At 39.2% G+C, this 23,048-nt stretch overlaps 1 protein-coding gene across 2 annotated transcripts in view; it reads right to left on the reverse strand.

Moving 5' to 3' along the window:
• The window catches only part of NPSR1 (neuropeptide S receptor 1), a 174,217-nt gene that overhangs the window by 137,926 nt on the left and 13,243 nt on the right, over positions 1-23,048 (reverse strand). For both annotated transcript variants that reach the window (XM_032286820.1, XM_032286819.1), the window contains exon 2: positions 2,638-2,770. In XM_032286820.1, the coding sequence (XP_032142711.1) occupies positions 2,638-2,770 (133 nt within the window). The remainder of the gene's footprint in view (positions 1-2,637; positions 2,771-23,048) is intronic.

Below are 23,048 nucleotides of genomic sequence, written 5' to 3' on the forward strand. Positions count from 1 at the left end.
GAAGGCCTTTGACAAAATTCAACAGCCCTTTATGCTAAAAACTCTCAATAACTAGGTATTGATGGAATGTATCTCAAAATAATAAAAGCTATTTACAACAAACCCACAGCCAATATCATACTGAATGGGCAAAAACTGGAAGCATTCCCTTTGAAATCTGGCACTAGACAAGGATGCCCTCTCTCACCACTCCTATTCAATACAGTATTGGAAGTTCTAGCCAGAGCAACCAGGCAAGAAAAAGAAATAAAGGGTATTCAATTAGGAAAGGAGGAAGTCAAATAGTCCCTATTTGCAGACGACATGATGGTATGTTTAGAAGACCCATTGTCTCAGCCCAAAATCTCCTGAAACTGATAAGCAACTTCAGCAAAGTCTCAGGATACAAAATCAATGTGCAGAAATCACAGGCATTCCTATACAGCAATACAAACTTAAAGAGAGCCAAATCAAGAACTAGCTGCCATTCACAGTTGCTACAAAGAGAATAAAATACCTAGGAATACAAATAACAAAGAACGTAAAGGACCTCTTCAAGGAGAACTACAAACCACTGCTCAATGAAATAAGAGAGGATAGAAACAGATGGAGAAACATTCCAAGCTCATGGTTAGGAAGAATCAGTATCGTGAAAATGGCCATACTGCCCAAAGTAATTTATGGATTCAACACTATCCCCATCAAGCTACCAATGACCTTCTTCACAGAACTGGAAAAAACCACCTTAAACTTCATATGGAACCAACAGAGAGCCCGCATAGCCAAGTCAATTCTAAGCAAAAAGAACAAAGCTGGAGGCATCACACTACCTGACTTCAAACTATACTACAAGGCTACAGTAATCACAACACCATGGTACCGGTACCAAAACAGAGATATAGACCAATGGAAAAGAACAGAGGCCTCGGAGGCAACACCACACATCTACAACCATTTGATCTTTGACACACCTCACAAAAACAAGCAATGGGAAAAGGAGTCCCTGTTTAATAAATGGTGTTGGGAAAACTGGCTAGCCATGTGCAGAAAGCAGAAACTGGGCCCCTTCCTGACACCTTACACTTAACTCCAGATGGATTAAGACTTAAATATAAGATCTAACACCATAAAAAACCTAGAAGAAAACCTAGGCAAAACCATCCAGGACATAGGCATAGGCAAGGACTTCATGACTAAAATACCAAAAGTATTGGCAGCAAAAGCCAAAATAGACAAATGGGACCTAATTAAACTCCACAGCTTCTGCACAGCAAAAGAAACCATCATTAGAGTGAATCGGCAACCAACAGAATGGGAAAAGATTTTTGCAATCTACCCATCTGACAAAGGGCTAGTATCCAGAATCTACAAAGAACGAAAACAGATACACAAGAAAAAAACAAGCCCATACAAAAGTGGGCAAAGGATATGAACAGACACTTTACAAAAGAAGACATATATGAGGCCAACAAACATATGAAAAAATGCTCACCATCACTGGTCATTAGAGAAATGCAAATCAAAACCACACTGAGATACCATCTCATGCCAGTTAGAATGGTGATCATTAAAAAATCTGGAGACAACAGATGCCAGAGAGGATGTGGAGAAATCAGAACACTTTTACACTGTTGGTAGGAGTGTAAATTAGTTCAACCATTGTGGAAGACAGTGTGGCAATTCTTCAAGGACCTAGAAATAGAAATTCCATTTGACCCAGCAATCCCATTACTGGGTATATATCCAAAGGATTATATAAATCATTCTATTATAAGGACACATGCACATGAATGTTCATTGCAGCACTGTTTACAATAGCAAGCACTTGGAACCAACTCAAATGCTCACCAATGATAGACTGGACAGGGAAAACGTGGCACATATACACCATGGAATACTACACAGCCATAAAAACCAATGAGTTTGTGTCCTTTGTAGGGACTTGGATGAACCTGGAAACCATCATTCTCAGCAAACTGACACAAGAACAGAAAATCAAACACCACATGTTCTCACTCATAGGCAAGTGTTGAACAATGAGAACACATGGACACAGGGAGAGGAGCATCACACAGTGGGGTGTGTGGGGGGGAACTAATGGAGGCACAGTGTGGGGTGGGGAGTTGGGGAGGGATAACATGGGGAGAAATGCCAGATATAGGTGATAGGGAGGAAGGCAGCAAACCACACTGCCATGTATGTACCTATGCAACAATCTTGCATGTTCTTCACATCTACCCCAAAACCTAAAATGCAATAAAATATATATTTAAAAAATTAATAATTGAATAGAGATAGTGCTGGTGCATTTTCTGGGATGTATTCCTTAAGCTCTTAATACATGGTGATATGATAATATCACATTAGTGAAATATGGAGGCTACTGTATATAGAAACAGGGAAATCCTATAGAACCATTTGGTGGCACTGATAATGGTATTTCTATTACTGCAGTGAGTTATTTTTATAATGAAATCTTAGAGACGTTCATGTGTGTTGAGTATGCCAGAGGAAATATTGAAACGTGTTTTATATTCTTTCAGAAATTATTCTCAAATTTACCCATGTGTTACATTTTTATTGATAAAATTCATTAAAAGCAGGAAGCCATATGGACTTTGCATACAGCTTCCTTCTCTCACTTGCATAGTGACTTACCCGTGATGGCCAGCTGAGTCACAAAGAAGAGCATTCTTGACTTCCTCTTTCTCCTCCATGTGGAAAAAAGCACAACGGAGTTTCCAACAATGGTAAAAACAAAGAGGACCCACAGCGTTATCAATTGCTCAGTCTGTAAGAAACAGAAAAAAATAAAACCAGTGTGCCTGTGAGAACCAGGGTTCTTTATAGAATGCATAGAGGCTTTGGTGCTAGATTTCTTCCTCCTGATCCCATATCCCTACCTTTGGAAGCTCTTCTCTCAAGAAAACAATGACAAAATGGTCTTCATTTACACCAGCTGCAGGGTAAATTAATGCACCTTTTAAAAATCTTTTGGAAATGTAAGTCAAGAGATAAAAAGTTTGTATTCTTTGGTCAAGTAATTTTAACACTATGTGGAAAGTCAAAATGTAAAAAAGAATACCACTGTCACAAAGATGTCCATTATTACGTGCATCTAATTTCTTATTGTAAAAAGAAATCAGAAATTGTTTAAAGATAATAGGGTAGCTAAGTAAATCAAGCACTTCGATTCAGTGAACTGTTACAGCATAGCTATTAACAATGACAAACATGAAGACTATGTAGCAATATTAAAAATACCTGTAATATAATGGTAAGTGGGAAAACATAATAAAATCATATACTGGGTATGATTACAACTCTGTAAAATTATATACTTAGGAAAAAGGCTGAAGTAGAGTAAAATGTTAAAAGCGGTCATTTTAGGGTAGTGTAATTATGGGCTATCTTTTCTTTTTTTCATTTGACAGAATTTTATAAGGTGGTTATATTAAAGTTGTACTGAAGAATGTTTCTGTGGTTTGAATGTGTCCTCCAAGGTTCATGTGTTGAAATTTAATCCCCAAAGCAATGGATTTAATGTAGAACCTTTAAGAGGTGATTAGATCATGAAGGCTCTGCCCTCAGGAATGGATTAATCTTGTTATTGTGGGAGTGGGTTAGTTATTGCAGGAGTGTGTTCCTGATAAAGGAATGAGTTCAGTTCCCTTCCCTTGTCCCTCTCTCACCATCCCTCATCCACTTCCTTTCTGCCATGGAATGATGCAGCAAGAAAGCCCTCACCAGATACCAGCACCTTTCCAGCCCCTGGCACTGTAGAAATAAATTACTTTTCTTTATAAAGAAGAGTAATAAATATAGTATACAATAGTATATAGTATAAAGAGTACTATATTACTCAGTCTTTGGTATTCTGTCATAGCAGCATAAAACAGATTAAGACAAATGATGAATTAGTTAAAAGAAAAAAGCAGGAATGCTATTAATGTAATAGTCCTTCTAAAATTTTTTATGAACATCTTCATGAGTACTGCACTTTATCAATCTGATATTTAGGCTCTCTATCCTGGATTTACAGATCAGTTTCTAAGATCCCAGGTGGAGGTCAGGGCCTTGGAACTGCGGATCTGTGGAAATGAGGATAGGCATTGTAGTGATGTGGAGGGAGGATGATGGCTGCACAGCTAGAGTGCAAGGGCGATAGGATTGGAGAACTCTGCAGGTATATCATGTCCAGCATGCATATATCATTTCCCACTTGGAGGGCAGCATCTTTGCTCAGCTTTAAGCCACATACTTTTTCTCTGGTTCTTTGATGACTAGAAGTGTTGTATCTTTCTGGATAACTCATTTCTCTAGCAGTGTTGAAATGAGTGCTATAGCATCAGGAAAAAAAAACTAATTATTATGCAAAGGACTATACTGAGTAGAGGGAGTGAATTTTTGTAAGAGAATTCTCCCCTTTGAGATGGATTGACAACAGTGTTGTCAGTAGCAGATACAGCAGGAGAGGCCTTTGATGTAGACTGACACTTCCTATTCAGGTGGTGTGTCAGCAGTGGGACATAAACAAGTCATTTAATTTGGAAGACCTCTTCAAAAGCTATGAAACAACTTACAGAGTAACATAAGCAGCCAGGTGGCTTGGAAGTCTCCATCATAAAGTCTCACTGACACCATGGTGCTGACAGATGAAACAATTCAGGGCCAGGGTGGGGGATCATGTGTCTATGTTCCTCATATTGTTCTAATACAGTGTTCTATCAGGGAGGATGATGGTGCCCTGGGGGTGTCTAGGTTCAGGAAAGAGCCCATCAAGCAGGTGGCCTGGCAGGTAAGGTATGACAGAAAGCCATCAAATACTTTTGGTCTCTGGAATAAGCTTCGGTGTGAATGACCCAAAGCCTGTGTCACAGCCCTCCTGTCCCATGATCTTCCGTAGTTCCCTTACTTCCCCATTCCTTGTTAACATTCTAAGTCTTCTAGGGAAGGGCCCCATTCTTACAGAAGCTTTTCCACCTGTGTAGCATGAGCTTGGCTCTGAGCAGCTGCACATGGGGAGGCCTTTGGAAAGTGTTTCTCAAAGTATGGTCCATGGCTAGGGTAATTATGTAACCTGGTTTGCCTAGGGCAGTCCTAGTTGTCAACTGTTGACCCAAGATAATTATTTAAATTGCCTTTCCTCTCAAAAAGTGTCTTTGGTTAGATAGTAAATTATATAATCACCCTATACATGGCTCCCAATGAGTGGGCTCCAAATACGACAGCCTAGTCTATATCAATCCCTAAAAATGTATCTCTCTCTCTCTCTCTCTCTCTCTCTCTCTCTCAGCTTTGATTTAGGGCATTTTGAGGTTTGGGTCAGTTCATGATGTGATGTGGGGTCCCTGGAGACTTTTCAAGAACTATGCTCATTGAATATGGCACTTCAACACTAGAGTTGAAGGAGTCTACAGCTCTAGTGGGTCACCTATATCCAGTTCCACAACCCCATGCTGGAGGCTTGGGATGGCCTCATCTTCCTGGGTAAGGCCACCATATATGTCTTTGGCACTGCTAAGAGGCCCAGGAAGTATTTCAGCACACTGCCTGGCTGGAAAAGAGGTACTATCTCTTCTGCTGGTGCTGCTATTCATCCATGTAGGAGAAGAAACTGAATCCACAAGGCTCTGTATACCTCTATTTACCTTGTAGTTGCGTGATGTTGCAACATGTTCATGGATGTGGGGTAAAGGGTGTCCTGAGGTCAAAGTGAACAGCAGTTGACTGGAGCTAAAACTGTCAAAGGTGCAAAGTCACCTCCTCTCCTCACCTTTGTGAGTTGCCCACAATTACAGGAAAATTTAGCTGTGCATCAATTTGCTATGGCCCCTGAGGGCTGGGACCATCCTCCAGGAATGAGAAACCAAGAAGGATGTTGGCATTTCCCATCTTGGTAAAGGGAAGATTGAGACCCAGCTATCCCTCAGGTTGGAACTTGGGCTGTGGAAGGCAGCAAGGCAGATCTTGAGCCTGTAGAATGAAAAGCTGAAAGGGTCCCAAGGGACTGTGCCAAGAAGTGGAAGAAATCAAGAGTTTAGGACTATGCAGATGGTCTATCTGACACAAAGACCTAAAGGAGCTGAGCAAAGAAATGGCACCTAGCCAGGAGGTGGGCTGGGAACTGGGGCTGTCACACAGGCCAAGAGCTCAAGGCAGCTTGTTGTGGTTTTAGATGGGAGGGAGCTGGGAGGGGCATCTTGCAAAGTGTCTTTCTCAGGATAATAAATTACATCAGAATACGTCCTAGAAAACAAAATTATAAGATACAGAAGAAACTAAAAATTACTCACTTACAATTTGGGGGTATGTAATTCCAAAACTAAATTTCTCAATACCTGTGTATCATTCTTCTTGCCCTGCTGCACAGAAATTGGGGCTTTTTGTCAGGGTTTTGTTTTGGAACTTGCTTTTTTCTTACACCACAACATATAGAATCAAGAGCTTCCTGGTATTTGACATATATCACTTTATTTATTAATCCTCTCAGCAGCTAAAGAAGTTTGTTTGTTTGTCTCAGGTTTACCTATGAGGCAACTGAAGATCAAAAAAGTTGACCTGGGGTCAAAGGAGGTCTATGTAAGCCCAGTTTTCTTGACTTTGTCATTTAGACTTCTGAGCAATTACAACACATAACTTCACCTGGTCACTTTAGTGGCTGCCTACTTCCCAGTATTTGAGTATACTGTAATTTACTCAACTGATGCTCTGTTTTTGGATGTTAAATTTTAGCTATTTTTTCCAATCATAAATAATACCGTGATAAACATCCATTATATATGCCTAATTCATGAGTTAAAATTTCTAGATATGAAAGATTAAAATAAATAAGTGGATTTTTAAGGTTTTGCATACATATTCATTTTTGTTAAGAAATGTTTGGAGAGGGGGGATCCAAGATGGCCAATTAGACACAACTCCAGCGCACAACACCCAGTGAGAGAGAAGCAGAAATCCCGAGATCTCCTAGCTCCAACCGAGATACCAGGTGCATTTCAACAGGTCTGGTCCCATGGTGAGCAAAGCCCTCTCAAGGCAGACTGAGGCAGGGAGGGATGCTGTTTCACCCCGAAAGTGCACCTGACCAGCGAGTAATAGGGTCCCTGTCTGGTGCTCTGGTCCAGATACAGCACTTCCTCCAAAGCCTCAGCAATACACAGAACAGGGGATCTTTGACAGTTAAGCGCCAGGAATTACAAGCACAGAGTTGAATAAGAATCCAGGATGGTGTCCCGGATTTGTGCACAGACCTAAGCAGACACATAAGCCCAAAAGGCGGCCAGGAGAGCTTGCCGACTGAGCTTTCGCACCCTCTCCCTGCCTGGAGAGAGAGGAAGCTGTAAGCGGGAGCAGTTGGGTTGGCCCCTACCCGGAGAGAAAAGAAGCTGAAAGGGGGAGATGGTGGGGTGCAGCTGGGCGGGTCCCTACCCTCCCCCACAAACCCCAGAGGGCTGAAGCTCTGACTCTACTGGCTTGCGCACCCAGAGCCACAGTCTGAGCCGAATGCTGAATAATCCAGCCCAGTGGAGGAAGGGCACAACCCACTGTTAGAGAGGTGGGACTGGGCTACACGTTTTAACAAAAAACTCAGGAAGCCTACTTAGCAATGGGACAGCATTCCTGACAGCCCAGCAGTACCTACAGGTAAGCAGAAGAGGTGGGCCTTATCTCCCAGTATAAACAAAAAAGAAAGAGGAAGCTTCCTTAGTAACCTGAAGGAGTCCCTAAGAAACCCAGTAGTGCCTTCATAGGCAGACAAGCGACCTCATCAAGCAGCTCCCTGACATCACAGCCAGGTAAATCCACAAAGATGGGAAAAAACCAGCACAAAAAAAGGATGAATCCATCAAAGACCAAAACACCTCTTCTCCTTCAAGAGATCACAACTCTCAGCAACACAGGATCAAAACTTGACCGAGAAGGAGTGCGACAAATCGACAGAAACAGGCTTCAGAAAATGGATAATAACAAACTTTTCTGAGCTCAAGGAACACATTCTAACTCAATGCAAAGAAACCAAAAACCTTGAAAAAAGGTTAGACGAAATGCTAACTAGAATAACCAGCTTAGAGAAGAACGTAAACGACTTGATGGAGTTGAAAAACACAGCATGAGAACTACATGAAGGAAACACAAGTTTTAATAGCTGAATCGATCAAGCAGAAGAAAGGATATCAGAGATTGAAGATCAACTCAATGAAATAAAGAGAAGGCAAGACAAGAGAATGAAGAGTGAAAAGAAATGAACAAAGCCTCCAAAAAATATGGGATTATGTGAAAAGACCTAATCTATGCTTAATTGGTGTACCTGAATATTATGGGGAGAATGAATCCAACCTGAAAAACATGCTCCAGGATATTATCCAGGATAGCTTCCCAAGCCTAGCAAGGCAGTCCAAATTTCAAATTCAAGAAATGCAGAGAACTACACAAAGATATGCCTCAAGAAGAGCAACCCCAAGGCACATAACTGTCAGATTCACCAGGGTTGAAATGAAGGAAAAAATTCTAAGCACAGCCAGAGAGAAAGGTCGGGTCACCCACAGATGGAAGCCAGTCAGACTCACAGCAGATCTCTTGGCAGAAACCCTACAAGCCAGAAGAGAGTGGGGGCCAATATACAACATCCTTAAAGAAAAGAACTTTCAACACAGAATCTCATATCCATCTAAACTAAGCTTCATAAGTGAAGGAGAAAATAAATCTTTTACAGACAAGCAATTACTGAGAGATTTCATCACCACCAGACCTGCCATACAAGAGCTCCTGAAAGAAACACTAAGCACAGAAAGGAAAAAGTACCAGTCACTGCAAAAGCAAACCAGTTGGCAAAGACCAAAAATGCAATGCAGAAAATGAGTCAACTAATAGGAAAGAAAACCAGCCAGTAACAAAATGGCAGGATCAAATTCACACATAACAATATTAACATTGAATGTAAATGGCCTAAATGCCCCAATCAAAAGACACAGACTGGCAAACTGGATAAAAAGTCAAAACCCATCAGTGTGCTATATTCAGGAAACCCATCTCACATGCAAAGACACACATAGACTCAAAGGGATGAGAAAAGATTTACCAAGCAAATGGAGAACAAAAAAAGCAGGGGTTGCAATCCTAGTCTCTGATAAAATGAACTTCAAACCAACAAAGATCAAAAGAGACAAAGAAGGACACTACATAATGGTAAAATGATCAATCCAATAAGAAGAGCTAACTATGCTAAATATATATGCCCTGAACACAGGAACACCCAGATACATAAAGCAAGTTCTTAATGACCTAATATGAGATTTAGACTTCCACACAGTAATAGTGGGAGACTTCAACACTCCACTGTCAATATTAGATCCACAAGACAGAAAATTAACAAGGATATCCAGGACTTGAATGCAGAGCTGGACCAAGCAGACCTAATAGACATATACAGAACGCTCCACCCCAAATTCACAGACTATACATTTTTCTCAGCACCACATTGCACTTACTCTAAAATTGACCACATCATTGGAAGCAAATCACTCCTCAGCAAATGCAAAAGAACAGAAATCATAACAGTCTATCAGACCACAATGCAATCAGATTAGAACTCAGGATTAAGAAACACACCTAAACCTGCACAACCACTTGGAAACTGAACAACTTGCTTCTGAGTGTCGACTGGATAAATAGTGAAATGAAGGCAGAAATAAAGATGTCTTTGAAACCAACCAGAATGAAGACAAAACTTACCAGAATCTCTGGGACACCTTTAAAGCAGTGTCGAGTGGGAAATTTATATCAATAAATGCCCACATGAGAAATAAGGAAAGATCTAAAATTGACACCCTATCATCAAAATTGAAAGAGCTAGAGGAGGAAGATCAAAAACACTCAAAAGCTAGCAGAAGACAAGAAATAACTAAGAGCAGAATTGAAGGACATAGAGACACAAAAAACCATTCAAAAAAATCAGTAAATCCAGGAGCTGGTTTTTTGAAAAGATCAACAAAATACAAAGACTGCTAGCCAGATTAATAAAAAGAAAAGGGAGAAGAATCAAATAGATGCAATAAAAAATGATAAAGGGGATATCATCACTGATCCCACAGAAATACAAACTACCATCAGAGGTTACTACAAACAGCTCTATTCACATAAACCAGTAAACCAGGAAGAAATGGATAAATTCCTAGACACTTGTACTCGACCAAGACTAAACCAGGAGGAAGTTGAATCCCTGAATAGACCAATAACAAGGGCTGAGGTAGAGGCAGCATTCAATAGCCTACAAACCAAAAAAGCCCAGGTCCAGATGGGTTCACAGTCAAATTATACCAGATGTACAAAGAGGAGTTGGTTCCATTCCTTCTGAAAATGTGTCAAACAATACAAAAGGAGGGAATCCTCCCTAACTCATCTTATGAGACCAACATCATCCTGATACCAAAACCTGGCAGAAACTCAACTAAAAAAGAAAACTTCAACCAATATCCATGATGAACATTGATGCAAAAATCTTCAATAAAATACTGGCAAACAGATTGCAACAGCACATCAAGAAGCTTATCCATCACGATCAAGTAGGCTTCATCATGGGGATGCAAGGCTGGTTCAACATATGCAAATCCATGAATGTAATCCATCACATAAACAGAACCAAAGACAAAAACCACGTGATTATCTCAATAGATGCAGAGAAGGCCTTTGATAAAATTCAACAGCCCTTCATGCTAAAAACTCTCAAATAGGTATTGACATAAAAATAATAAAATATTATTATTAAATAAAATAATAAAAGCTATATATGACAAACCTACAGCCAATATCATACTGAACAGGTAAAAGCTGGAAGAATTCCCTTTGAAATCAGGCACTAGACAAGGATACCCTCTCTCACCACTCCTATTCAATATAGTATTGGAAGTTCTAGCCAGAGCAATCAGGCAAGAAGAAGAAATAAAGGGTATTCAATTAGGAAAGGAGGAAGTCAAACAGTCTCTATTTGCAGATGACATGATTGTATATCTAGAAGATCCCATTGTCTCAGCCCAAAATCTTCTCAAACTGATAAGCAACTTCAGCAAAGTCTCAGGATACAAAATCAATGTGCAGAAATCACAAGCATTCCTATATACCAATAACAGACAAACAGAAACCCAAATCAAGAGTGAACTCCCTTTCACAGTTGCTACAAAGAGAATAAAATACCTAGGAATACAAATAACAAAGGATGTAAAGGACCTCTTCAAGGAGAACTACAAGCCACTACTCAATGAAATAAGAGAGGAAAAAAACAGATGGAAAAACATTCCATGCTCATGGTTAGGAAAATTAATATCGTGAAAATGGCCATACTGCCCAAAGTAATCTATAGATTCAGTGCTATCCCCATCAAGCTACCAATGACCTTCTTCACAGAACTGGAAAAAAACCACCTTAAGCTTCCTATGGAATCACAAGAGAGCTCACATAGCCAAGACAATCCTAAGCATAAAGAACAAAGCTGGAGGCATCCCACTGCTGGACTTCCAACTATACTACAAGGCTACAGTAATCAAAACAGCATGGTACTGGTACCAAAACAGAGACATAGACCAATGTAACAGAACAGAGACTCTAGAAGAAACACATCTACAACCATCTGATCTTTGACAAACCCGGCAAAAACAAGCAATGGGGAAAGGATTCCCTGTTTAATAAATGGTGTTGGGAAAACTGGCTAGCAATGTGCAGAAAGCAGAAACTGGACCCCTACCTGTCACCTTACACTAAAATTTAATCCAGATGGATTAAAGATTTAAACATAAAACCTAACACCATAAAAACCCTAGAAGAAAATGTAGGCAAAACCATCCATGACATAGGCATAGGAAAGGACTTCATGACTAAAACACCAAAAGCAATGGCAATAAAAGCCAAGATAGACAAATGGGATCTAATTAAAATTTACTGTACAGTAAAAGAAAGCATCATTAGAGCGAATCAGCACCCAACAGAATGGGAAAAAATGTTTGCAATTTACCCATCTGACAAAGGGCTAATATCCAGAATCCACAAATAACTAAAAAAGATATACAAGAAACAAACAAACAAACCCATTCAAAATTGGGTGAAGGATATGAATAGACACTTTTCAAAAGAAGACATATGAGGCCAACAAAGATACGAAAAAATGCTCATCATCACTGGTCATTAGAGAAACACAAATCAAAAGCACACTGAGATATCATCTTACGCCAGTTAGAATGGCGATCATTAAAAATCTGGAGACAACAGATGCTGGAGAGGATATGGAGAAATAGGAACACTCTTACACAGTTGGTGGGAGTGTAAATTAGTTCAACCATTGTGTAAGACAGTGTGGCGATTTCTCAGGGATCTAGAAATAAAAATTCCATTTGACCCAGCAATCCCATTACTGGGTATATACCCAAAGAACTATAAATCATTCTATTATAAAGACACATGCACATGTATGTCCATTGAGACACTCTTAATCAAACACCGCATGTTCTCACTCATAGGCGGGTGTTGAACAATGAGAACACGTGGACTCAGGGAGAGGAGCATCACATACTGGGGGCAGTTGGGGGGGTAGGGGAGAGACAGCAGGGGGTGGGGTGAGGGGGGGTGGGGAGGGATAACATGGGGAGAAATGCCAGATACAGTATGCACCTAAAATAAAATAAATTTAAAAAAAGAAAAAAGAAATGTTTGTACTGGTTGTTACCTACACTGCCAGAAGATGAAAATGAGTATTTCAAAACACTCCCATGTTGTTAATCTTTTACAATTTAGTGCATGACAACTACTTATAGGATTTTGTTATTATAAACATTTTATCTACTTATTAACCATTTCTTATTTTGTAAATTATACATTTGGAAACTCAGCCCATTTTCCCATTCTTTTAGATTGATATTTACAAGTTTTTTAATTTAAAGGATATAATCTCTTAGAAATGTAAGTGGCAAGTATTTTATCAGTTTGCAATTGCATTTTATTTTGTGGTATTTTTAATTACAAAATATACAACATAAAAAGTGCACAATATATATACATACATTTTACTTAGTAATCATAGAGTAAAAACCCATGTAATTACCACCAACATCATTAAGAAAACCCATTGTCAACACCAGAAAGCCCTTCATATGTAAAACTCTATTTCACCTCTTCTAGAAATTACCTCCAACCTGATTTCTACTTATTTAATTTTTACTGTTATCACTTAAATATGCATCCATAAAGAATAGGGTCTGCTTTCCAACTTTATAGAGTAGTTTTATGCCATATGTTTCTTTTGTCTTGGCTCTTTGGTTTATGATTGCAAGATTCATTCTTGTGACTGCAAAGAGCTGCAGGTTTTTCATTTTTATTCCTATATAGTAGTCCATGGTATGACTGTGCTCCGATTTATGTATCCCAGGTACTTGACAGACATTTGGGTGGTTTGTAGTTTGAAGCTATCATAAACGATGCTATAGGGTTCAGCACTTTTTTTCTCTAGTACATATTCTAAGTATGGAAATGCTGGGACATGGGAGAAACAAATCCTAAACTTGACTAGGTAATGCCATGGTACTTTCTTTACTGGTTCTGAGTAGCTTTACAGTTTTCTTCACATTTTTTATTCCTAGATATTTTCTATTTTAAGATTTCTATTTTAAATGACATATTTCATTTACACCATTGTATTTCTCTAACTGGGTAATGCTGGTTAAAAATAAAAAAACTTATTTTCATATATTTACTTTGAAGCCAACAAAGTTATAAATTGTTTCACTAATCCTAATTGTCGTTTCATTAGGTCTTTTGTATTTTCCGTGGAGACTATCATATCAATGGCAAATGATAATTTTCTTTCCAACTTTCAAGGATTATATTTCCCATTTTATCATATTGGTTAGAAGTTTCAGAACAATGATCTGGTTATAATATCATAGAAGGCATTCTTGTTATGTGTAAAATCGGTTAGGCTGTCTGGTGTTTTACTTACTATGGTCATATCAAGTGAGCTTTGTAAATATTTGCTATGCAATTCTTTATGTGATAACATTTCTGCAATTATTTTTATAACATTGAATTGTCTACATAAGATTGACTTTTGATATTTTTTTGTCTCATTTGTGACCAATTTTAACACTTTGTATTTTGTATTTAGTATTAGTTTCTTAGTTTCTTCCTAACTAGTAGTAGTATTATTTCAGTATACACTTATAAGTAAAGCTTTTGAATATTATTTAAATAATCTCTATACTAATTTTCAAGTTTACCTGTTATTTCTAATAATTTTTGTTTACACATTTTAATGAAATATTTTAATTTGGCTTGTGATTTTATGTCTATTTCATCTTCAGTTACATAACTTACAGTAAGCCCTCACTTATCAATAGCTTCTTGGAAACTGACTTTAAGTGAAATGAACTATAGCAGGTCCTGAATGACATCATTTTGTGCCACATTATACCATTGATAAGAAAAAGAAAAATCACTGGTTTTGTTCTACGTAGTTTGACTTACAGTCACAGTTTCTGAGAAGTTATCAAAACACTCAGATGTTAAGTGAAGACTTACTGTGCTTTTCTTACATAATTCTTTTTATCTTGAATTATGTATTTCCTGATATTAATTTTGCCATATACTTGATTTAATCATATTTCTCTTTAATGGTTTATCTTTATCTATATATTTCTAACCATTTTGCTTCATTTGCTACCAAGTATTTCTCCTGTAAGTAGAATATAATTTTTGTTTCTGACTTAAACTGAGAGTCTACTTTTAATAATGACAGTTCATTGTAACTTATTGTGTAACTGATATATGTAAGTTCTTACAAAGGTTTTTAAATTTTTTGTATTAAAAAAAATTTTTTTGTCATTGGTGTTTTTATTGTAATTTGTTCACCAGTAATTTGAAACATTTTATCACATATTAACTTTTAAAACATTTCAGACATTGAAAGCTTAATTTTTAAGTGACCATTAAAAATCATTCAAATTTCACTTCACATTGATAAATAAAAAGGCTTTAAATTTTTTTTATTTCCTTAACCCCAGACTCTATTAAAATAATCTGTGATTTTAAAATTTAGATTATTAGCATATTCTAGTATAACATACCTTTCTAAGAGTCATTTTTGACATTTGTATTAAAGTTTTATAAACATATCACCAAGAATTATTTAGCTATTAATTCCATATTTTACTGGTATCTTTGCTTTTGGTGCTCTTTTATACTCTATCTTCCATGCTGTGCTCTTCTACACTATATCTTCTAAGTTTTTGTTTTGATTAATTTCTGACTAAAGTAGTACACTTAATACTCAATGATTTAGGAAGTATAGAATATGTTTTAAATCTTCACATGGTAGGGAGAAAGTTTCTGCTGCACTTTTACAGCATTTGATAGTCAAGTCACAGTATTTTCCTCTTAGAGCTCTGTTGACATGCACTAAGAATGTGAATGTGAAAGAATATATTGTGGCCTCTAATGTTGTATTGTAGAGGAGGAGACTATTTTTTTTTCTTTGCAATAATCCATTTTTCTATCTACATTCTTGGTGGACTTTTTTGTTTTCAATATCCTTAAAATTTGGGTACTAGTTGATTTGGGTTAGGTCTTTTTTCATTGTGATTCTTTTTGACCTTTTTAGAATAAAAGATTCAACTTTTGAAGTCAGGTAGATTGTCTCCTATTATTGTTCTAATTTTTGCTTCTCCTCTGATCTCTTCTCTCCTATGGCATTTTTACTATATGAAGCTCATGTGACTTCCCTGCATTTCTCTTCTCCTTCTCTTCCTCATTTTCAGCTTTCCATTGTTTACAGTGAATTTTATGAGAATTTCTTGACTATTCTTGGCTGGGTGCGGTGGCTTACTCCTGTAATCCCAGCACTCTGGGAGGCTGAGGTGGGCAGATCATGAGGTCAGGAGATCAAGACCATCCTGGCTAACATAGTGAAAACCCATCTCTATTAAAAATACAAAAAATTAGCCAGGTGTGGTGGCATGCACCTGTAGTCCCAGCTACTTGGGATGCTGAGGCAGGAGAATCGCTTGAACCCAGGAGGCAGAGGTTGCAGTGAGCTGAGATAGCACCACTGCATTCCAGCCTGGGTGACAGAGCAAGACTTTGTCTCAAAATAATAATAATAATAATAATAATAATAATAATAGTAATAATTCTCAACTATTCTTATATCTAACCTCTCAGGTTATCTGTTCACTCCCAATTCCTTGCAGTAACTGCATTTTCATGTTAAAACAATATTTTATGAACTCAGGCCATGTCCCTTTTCTTAATGCAGTATCCTTTCAAGCTCTGGTGAGAACACAAATAAGAGATTTTCCAAGATTTTCTCGTTCCTTTTAGGAAATCTGTTTCATAGAGAGAAGCATGCTGATGCCTTAAGGCAATTTCTTCTTCAAGAATTGCAAAGCCTTGTATCATGTCCAGCATTTTTTCACAGCCTGGATGGTGCTGGGGGATGATTTATTCCATACTTGTCCAGTACTATGTTGGTCTCTGTTGGACACTTTCATTCTTGGATGAAGAAGGAAGAGAAAAGTTAAACTGCTTGTGATGTTTCTTTACCAGATCGGAAATCCGGGTCTCCGTGGTGGGAGAGGCAAGAATGATGCCTGGGAACAGCCAAAGGAGGAGGAAATGGTGGGATGTGAGGAAGACAGTAGATACAGGACTGTTTTCCATACTGAGGCTCTGTCTTCACCTTCGCCATCCATGGTCTTGCCCAAGTTTACTTAGCTGTCCACCTTCCTTTAACCGGGAGAAGGTGCTGGCCACAATCCTCTTCTGTGAGGTCTGTAGCAATCAGTGAACTTCCCACAGAAATTTGTTCATTGGAGGTGGTTCCAGCCTCAATGGGCTGGACTCTGTATAATGGAATCCCCCAGGGTTGGTCTCTTTTCTGCTGACGCCCCAGAAAGACCTTTACTTCATGTCAGAGAGCAGAGGCGTCTGTCGGCCCTTCTCTCAGAACATCTTACCTGCTCCATACCTCCTGGACATGCCTCCGGTTTTCCAGCAGGTGGAAGGGAATAGGGAAGGCATCAACCTTCCCTATTTTCTACTTTTGATATGGAAGTCTTTTCAACTGAAATTACATTCTGACAGCCTTTTGGATGAGAATTGAAAAGAGAAAACATTAAGTGAACTCAGGATAGTTTTGCATTGGAAGTCAACATTACGTTTCCAGACTCTCTCTTTCATGTTCCCCTTTCATTATGTAAGTAAAGGCAGGCCGTGTTTCCAGAAAATCAATGCTGAAGTGGGACAATGGTTTGCTTTGCACAGATAGTCGGCATTTTTGCCCAGCAATGTTTACATTTCCAGAAATGAAGTTTCTTTCTAATGGAAGAGGCCACTGGTCCCCAGTGGGCAGTAAACTGCTTTCTTCATCTTTGTAGAGTACTGTCAGAACCGAGGGATCCAGTCTCTTCAAAGTAGTCTCAGGGCTCAGATCTGCATTGTTGAAAGTTCAGAGTGACAAGCACTGCATATCAAATCACCCTGGTTTGATGTGACAGTGTTGGAAGTCAGCCTCTGGGGCTGGTGAGTCAGTGATCGCTTGGATTGGGTTTTTTTTCTTGGACTGTGCTTTGGGGTGGTAAGTCTAAGGAGCTCTGTAAACAGGTTGGGGTCTATTTTCCCTCAATTGGCTGATGTCTAGAGGGCAGGCTGAGCAAGTTCTATAAATTATACCCTCCCCGCCTCCACATCTATTGGAGTTTTCTATTGGAAGATAATCTCACCTTACTTCATAGGCTTCAGGACACTTCCGGACGTAAGAAGCACCCCCTACCCCACAAATACTTTCTGGGGTCTTCCTAAGAGCTGTGTTTATTTATCTGTTTATGAAATTATCTAACATCTATTAATAGTCTACCATATGCCAGACACGGTGTAAGGTTTTGGTGCTACAAGAGAATAAAACATGTTGAGTGTGCAAGTTATACTCAGTCAAGTTTAAATCCCATTTCACTGACTACTACAAGGGTCATTAAGTATGAAAACACTCAGCTGCATGCTGTTTTATTCACAGCCTTATTATGAGTGCAGGTCCTCCTCCTCACCCACAGGCACACAGAAACACACACAAATCCTAGGATAATTTGGAGAGTGATAGTAATGGGGATTCAGGGAACAATTTCAGAGGAGTGAGAATATGCACAACCAGGTGAGCCTCATGGAAGAAAAGGTGATAGGCTTTGAAATCAACCTGACCTAGACTCAGTCTCTGCTGCTTGCTGGTTGTGTGATAGGTTGTAAGTGATAAACTATCTGACCTTTTTATTGGTAAAATGAGGATGAAGACAAAACCTATATCTCAGGATAGTTGTGACAGGTAGATAAGATGATGAAGATGGAGATTTTTAGATCAGTGCCTGTTACATAGTAGATATGCAGTGAAAATGGGTTTATCTCCTTCCTTAGGTTTGTGGACCACATACATACATTTGAAGGGTGATAACTAACTCACTACCTTTTCAAAGTGGTGCTTGAATTCACCCTGTTCATCCTGCTTTCAGCACAGTTACTGGAATTTCACTGAGCCTAAGAAGCACTCTCCCTACCCACCCCCCACCACACTGTGCTGTTGGTGTCCCAACACCATCCCCAAACTATTGCAGAATATAGTTGGGCATAAAATGCCCCCTAGTGGTGATGTGAGGCAAAATTCCAGCCAGATGGTCAAATACTGAGTGGAAATAAGAAGTGTCTTTAAAATGTTTCAGTAACTAAAGATTGACCTGTTCTCAGCTCAATTACATGGTTGGTGGCACATGACTGATTGGCTTTTAACCTCAAGTTAACCAAGGTACATAATGACATCAGTCCTCTGGAGCCTTGGAGAATTGCAAACTGGGATTTTGAGAGATGAATTACAGGTTCCTTTGATGATGGTGGTGCTGCCACAGGACGGATATCTGGGCTGTGGCTCCATAAGACATGCTTACAGAGCCAAAAGGATGCCCATGTTGGCAGGCACTAAGTCTGAGTCACAACTCCGGCATCTGTCTGGTCCACAGAAAGTGCTTAATAAATATCTGTCAGATGGAAACATGGTTGGTAACAAGTGCAAGGCTGCTTACAAGAATCACAGAAAGGTCATTTGAAATGGGAATTATCTCAGGAAATAGAAGATATTAGTTACTGTAGTTGATTCTGGATATGTCAGGCTAGCCTGGATTTATCCAGATCCAAGGAATAATGATCCCCTTTTTCAGTGAGGTGCTGGAAACTGGAAGACAAAAAGCCTAACTATCTTTAACAATTGTAGGGTGAAAGGGAACTAAATAATTTGAGTGAATCACTTTAATCCAGTATATGACTTACTGAGTTTGTAACGTATATGGTAGCTGCACAATAAATGATTTTAATTGATTGCCATGTGCCACGCATCATTTGAGAAGCCTTACATATTGCTCACTTAACCATCAAAACCTGACCAACAAGATATCACTGTCCTCAATCTTATAGGTAGGGAAATGAGGCTCAGAGAAGTTACTTATCTGGGTTACTGGCTCATTAGGTGATGCAGATGGGATTTGAATGTCGCTTTGCTTAACTGGAAAGACCATGCCCTGCTTACTGTCGTATTTTTCTGCCCCAATTTTGGCTCAGAGATAGTGAAGTTGCCTCATTTACTTTCAATTTTCCAGGGGGAGACAAATCTTCATTTTCTTTCCGAGCCAAAACTTGTCTGAAGCTGGGCTTCCAGGGTTGGGTTGGATTCATGACTGTCTTCCCCAGGAGCGAGCGTAGGGTCCATGCATTGGAGGAATGGAGGGACTCTATAGCAACATGTGGCCTTCACACAACAGTAGTGATAAATGTCACACAGGATACAGCTATGTCAGCTATCCTGGGGGTCACAAAGCTTACAGTGCCCTCATGTTTTCAGAGTTTTTCTTAGGAAGGTTGTTATGTATGTGATGTTGAAGATGAATATCTTCAACACAGGAAGGAGCAAATATCTTCTATTTGACAAGATAGGAAATAAAGTATCAGAAAAACAGTTTCAGTAATTTGGTGTCACTTCTCACTGAGAAGGCAATGAAATGCTACTGCCCTGTCCCTGAGACTTGTGTGGCTTTTATCATTCACAGCACCAGGCTCTGAGTCTACTCACAGCCTCATTAATTTGCTTAGGTGAATTGGTAATATCAAGTGCAAATATCGAAAATCTCTAATTTTATTAGGGATCAGTCACAGTATAACACAGAGACATACATGGGCACCTGATTTTGTGAAACAGGTAGGAGCAGATAGCAAAGTTCTGTGTTCCTGAAGCTGCTTAATTGGACTTGGGGAATGAGACACATTGTGAAGATGTGGTGACCCCTGGGCAGTAACCGGACAGTTGGTAATCGGTCATTCAGGAGGTCATTCCAGCTTCTTCCCTTATCTTGTCCCACCTTGTCAAGGTCAACAAGGAGGCCTGAAGGTAGGACTGGGCTCATTCAGGAGGGTCTGCCATCCTCCCCAACAGCCATCCCCTTCTGATGATGCCCCTTTTTAAAATCTGTCTCTCTTCCACTCCCCTGCCACCAACTCCCAAGTAACTCAGCTGGGAGGCATGCTTGCAAATACAGTTGAATTATTGTCATCATGACCTCCTGTTGGCATTCATATTTTCTAACTGTTTTACTATGAACTACGGGGATTCCATCCCAGATTACCGAGGATTGTTATCGTTTATAACAATTATGAAAACATGTATGACAAGATTTTTAAATCAATCACAAAAACGTAAGAAAGCCGTATAATGCTACATATAAATTTGGTTGTTAGCTCAAGTTTTAATACCATTGTAAGGCTTTTCATATCACTTTAACAAGGGTCTAGAACAGGGATGGAGACTGCACCCTTTGCAGTGCCTCTAAACCTGTCTGGAGACTGGCAAGACAAGCTGACAGAAGCCCCCTGCATGAAGAATAGAGTATGTGGATGAGATGGGACGTGCAGTTTAAGCCTAGACCTGTTGAACTGTGGATCACGATTGTCCAAGTAGTTGTGAACTGAGAGTCATTCTGTGAACTCCCATGTAGTATACCAGAGGGATTTACCCTGAGGAGAGAGCCTTGGCTTACATGTTGGTGTAGTAATGATACTCAGGCCAGAAGTGGGAAGCTGTCCTGAAAATCATGGAGCTGGAGACATGATTATACTGGTTTGTAATCTGGTATGTAATCAAATTCCATAAACATTTTTGAGAATCTAATATCAACGTTCAATATACTTTGGGGATATAAGAGAGGCTAAGACAAGGAGAACTTCTAGTCTGATGGTGGAGGCAGTTATATTGACTAAAATTTTCATTGTGAACTTCTATGATAAAGGTGTTGTAGAAACCCAAATAAGGAACATGCACTAGAACTTTGTGGGAGGCTGGATATACCAACCGTGGTTGGTCAATGGGTATATCCTAGAGAGACTGTTATGTGAGCTGAGTCTGAAACAATGAGTAGAAGTAGCCGAGCTAAGAAGCAGGGTGCCTGCCAACAGCATAAGTGAAGGCAGAGGGCGAACTGCAGGTTAGTGAGGACAGATAGTGGCATCCAGGCACTTTTGAGGTAGTAACAGCAGGAAAAGGTTTGCAATGAGAAGCTGGAGCTCAGTCTAAAAGCCAATTATTTTAATAATGGGACAAGGGCAATGATGCAGGCCCTGTACCTAACTTAGAAGAGTGTGCTGTCAAGAGGAGAGACTCCTGTCCATCTGTGATCTTCAGTTGCCTTTGCCTGAATTGCCTTTGCCTTACCTCTCAACACCATCATTACAAGTGATGGAATGTAATACTAGCACCTTCAGACTGGGACTGAACAGGAAACCGATTCAGTAGACTCCGGATCACTGCCTAACATTGATTTCTTAGTTAAGTCTCCAGGACATGTTGAGTAACTGCATTAGTCATTTCTACTCTGACCTGAAAGGCATACTTATTGGTTTGGAGTTTTCATCATCGGTACCATGGGTTGTAGATCACGTTTTATTAGCAATGTTAATCTCCCACATCCTAAGTGTTCCCATTTCAATCAGGACTTGGCACGTGGGACTGCATTTGTGTTACTTTCAAATTCAGTGTTCTGGTTACTGATGAATCCTTGAATTTCACCAGAAACAGAAATGCCAATGTTCTGCATTCATTTTAATGTGAATCTCTTCTTGAGATTTGTTCTTGGATCACAAGGACTTCCAAATTAACCACTAATAGCATATATTGAAAGTTTTGAAACAATTAAATTCTGGAATTCCATTTAAATTCCCATAATATAGCAAACCATAGATGTTAAAAATCATTTGGAATCCTACTGGGCTTCAAATCTATGCAGTAATTAATATTTGCTGAATAAACGAATGAAATGTCGGCTATGTAACAAGAACTGAGATTAACATTTAAATTGCTGTTTAAGCTCTAGACTCTTGAAATACAAAAAACTAACATTTGAGTAAATTAAGTCCAAATCTTTACTGTGTCGTAGAAACCAAAGTAATTACTGTATAATAAAAATACCAAGAATGTGTTATTCCTAATAATCTACATAATTAAAGTAATAAACCTACAGGAATTTGTTTTCTGTTCTGGGGGTGCTAATAAAAAGTGAAAGTGTCTGAGAAACTTTCCCCTGAAGATCCACCTTGGCTTGAACCTGATACTTGAAATCCATCTGGGAGGCTCAAAAATCAAGTAGCTGAAAGAAACCAGGTGGAGTGAACACATGGATGAGCAGAAGCAGATGTAAGGACCAGAGAACGGAGCTGAACATCCTGGGAGATGAAAACAGGTAGGCGAGGGGGCATGAGAGAGGCTCCACAAGAGTACTACTGCTACAGAGTCTGGAATTACTACTCTTGCAAGCTTCGTTTTTGGTGCAGCTAAGTTGGGTGGTTGGCTAGCAAAATATAAAAGGCTAATAAGTTGGTATGCATTCAATTCATATAGCCAGTCATCTGCTCTGGTTTTCATTTGCTGTCTTGTTCCCTTGCCTGCATTTCTAGGTCCCTTAATGTGCTCTCGGGATCGTACAAGCCTCCCTCGCTTGGATTCATTTCTGGGG

Source organism: Sapajus apella, unplaced genomic scaffold, assembly GCF_009761245.1.
Source record: "Sapajus apella isolate SASKATOON/1434 unplaced genomic scaffold, GSC_monkey_1.0 scaffold19, whole genome shotgun sequence".
Lineage (NCBI taxonomy): Eukaryota > Metazoa > Chordata > Mammalia > Primates > Cebidae > Sapajus > Sapajus apella.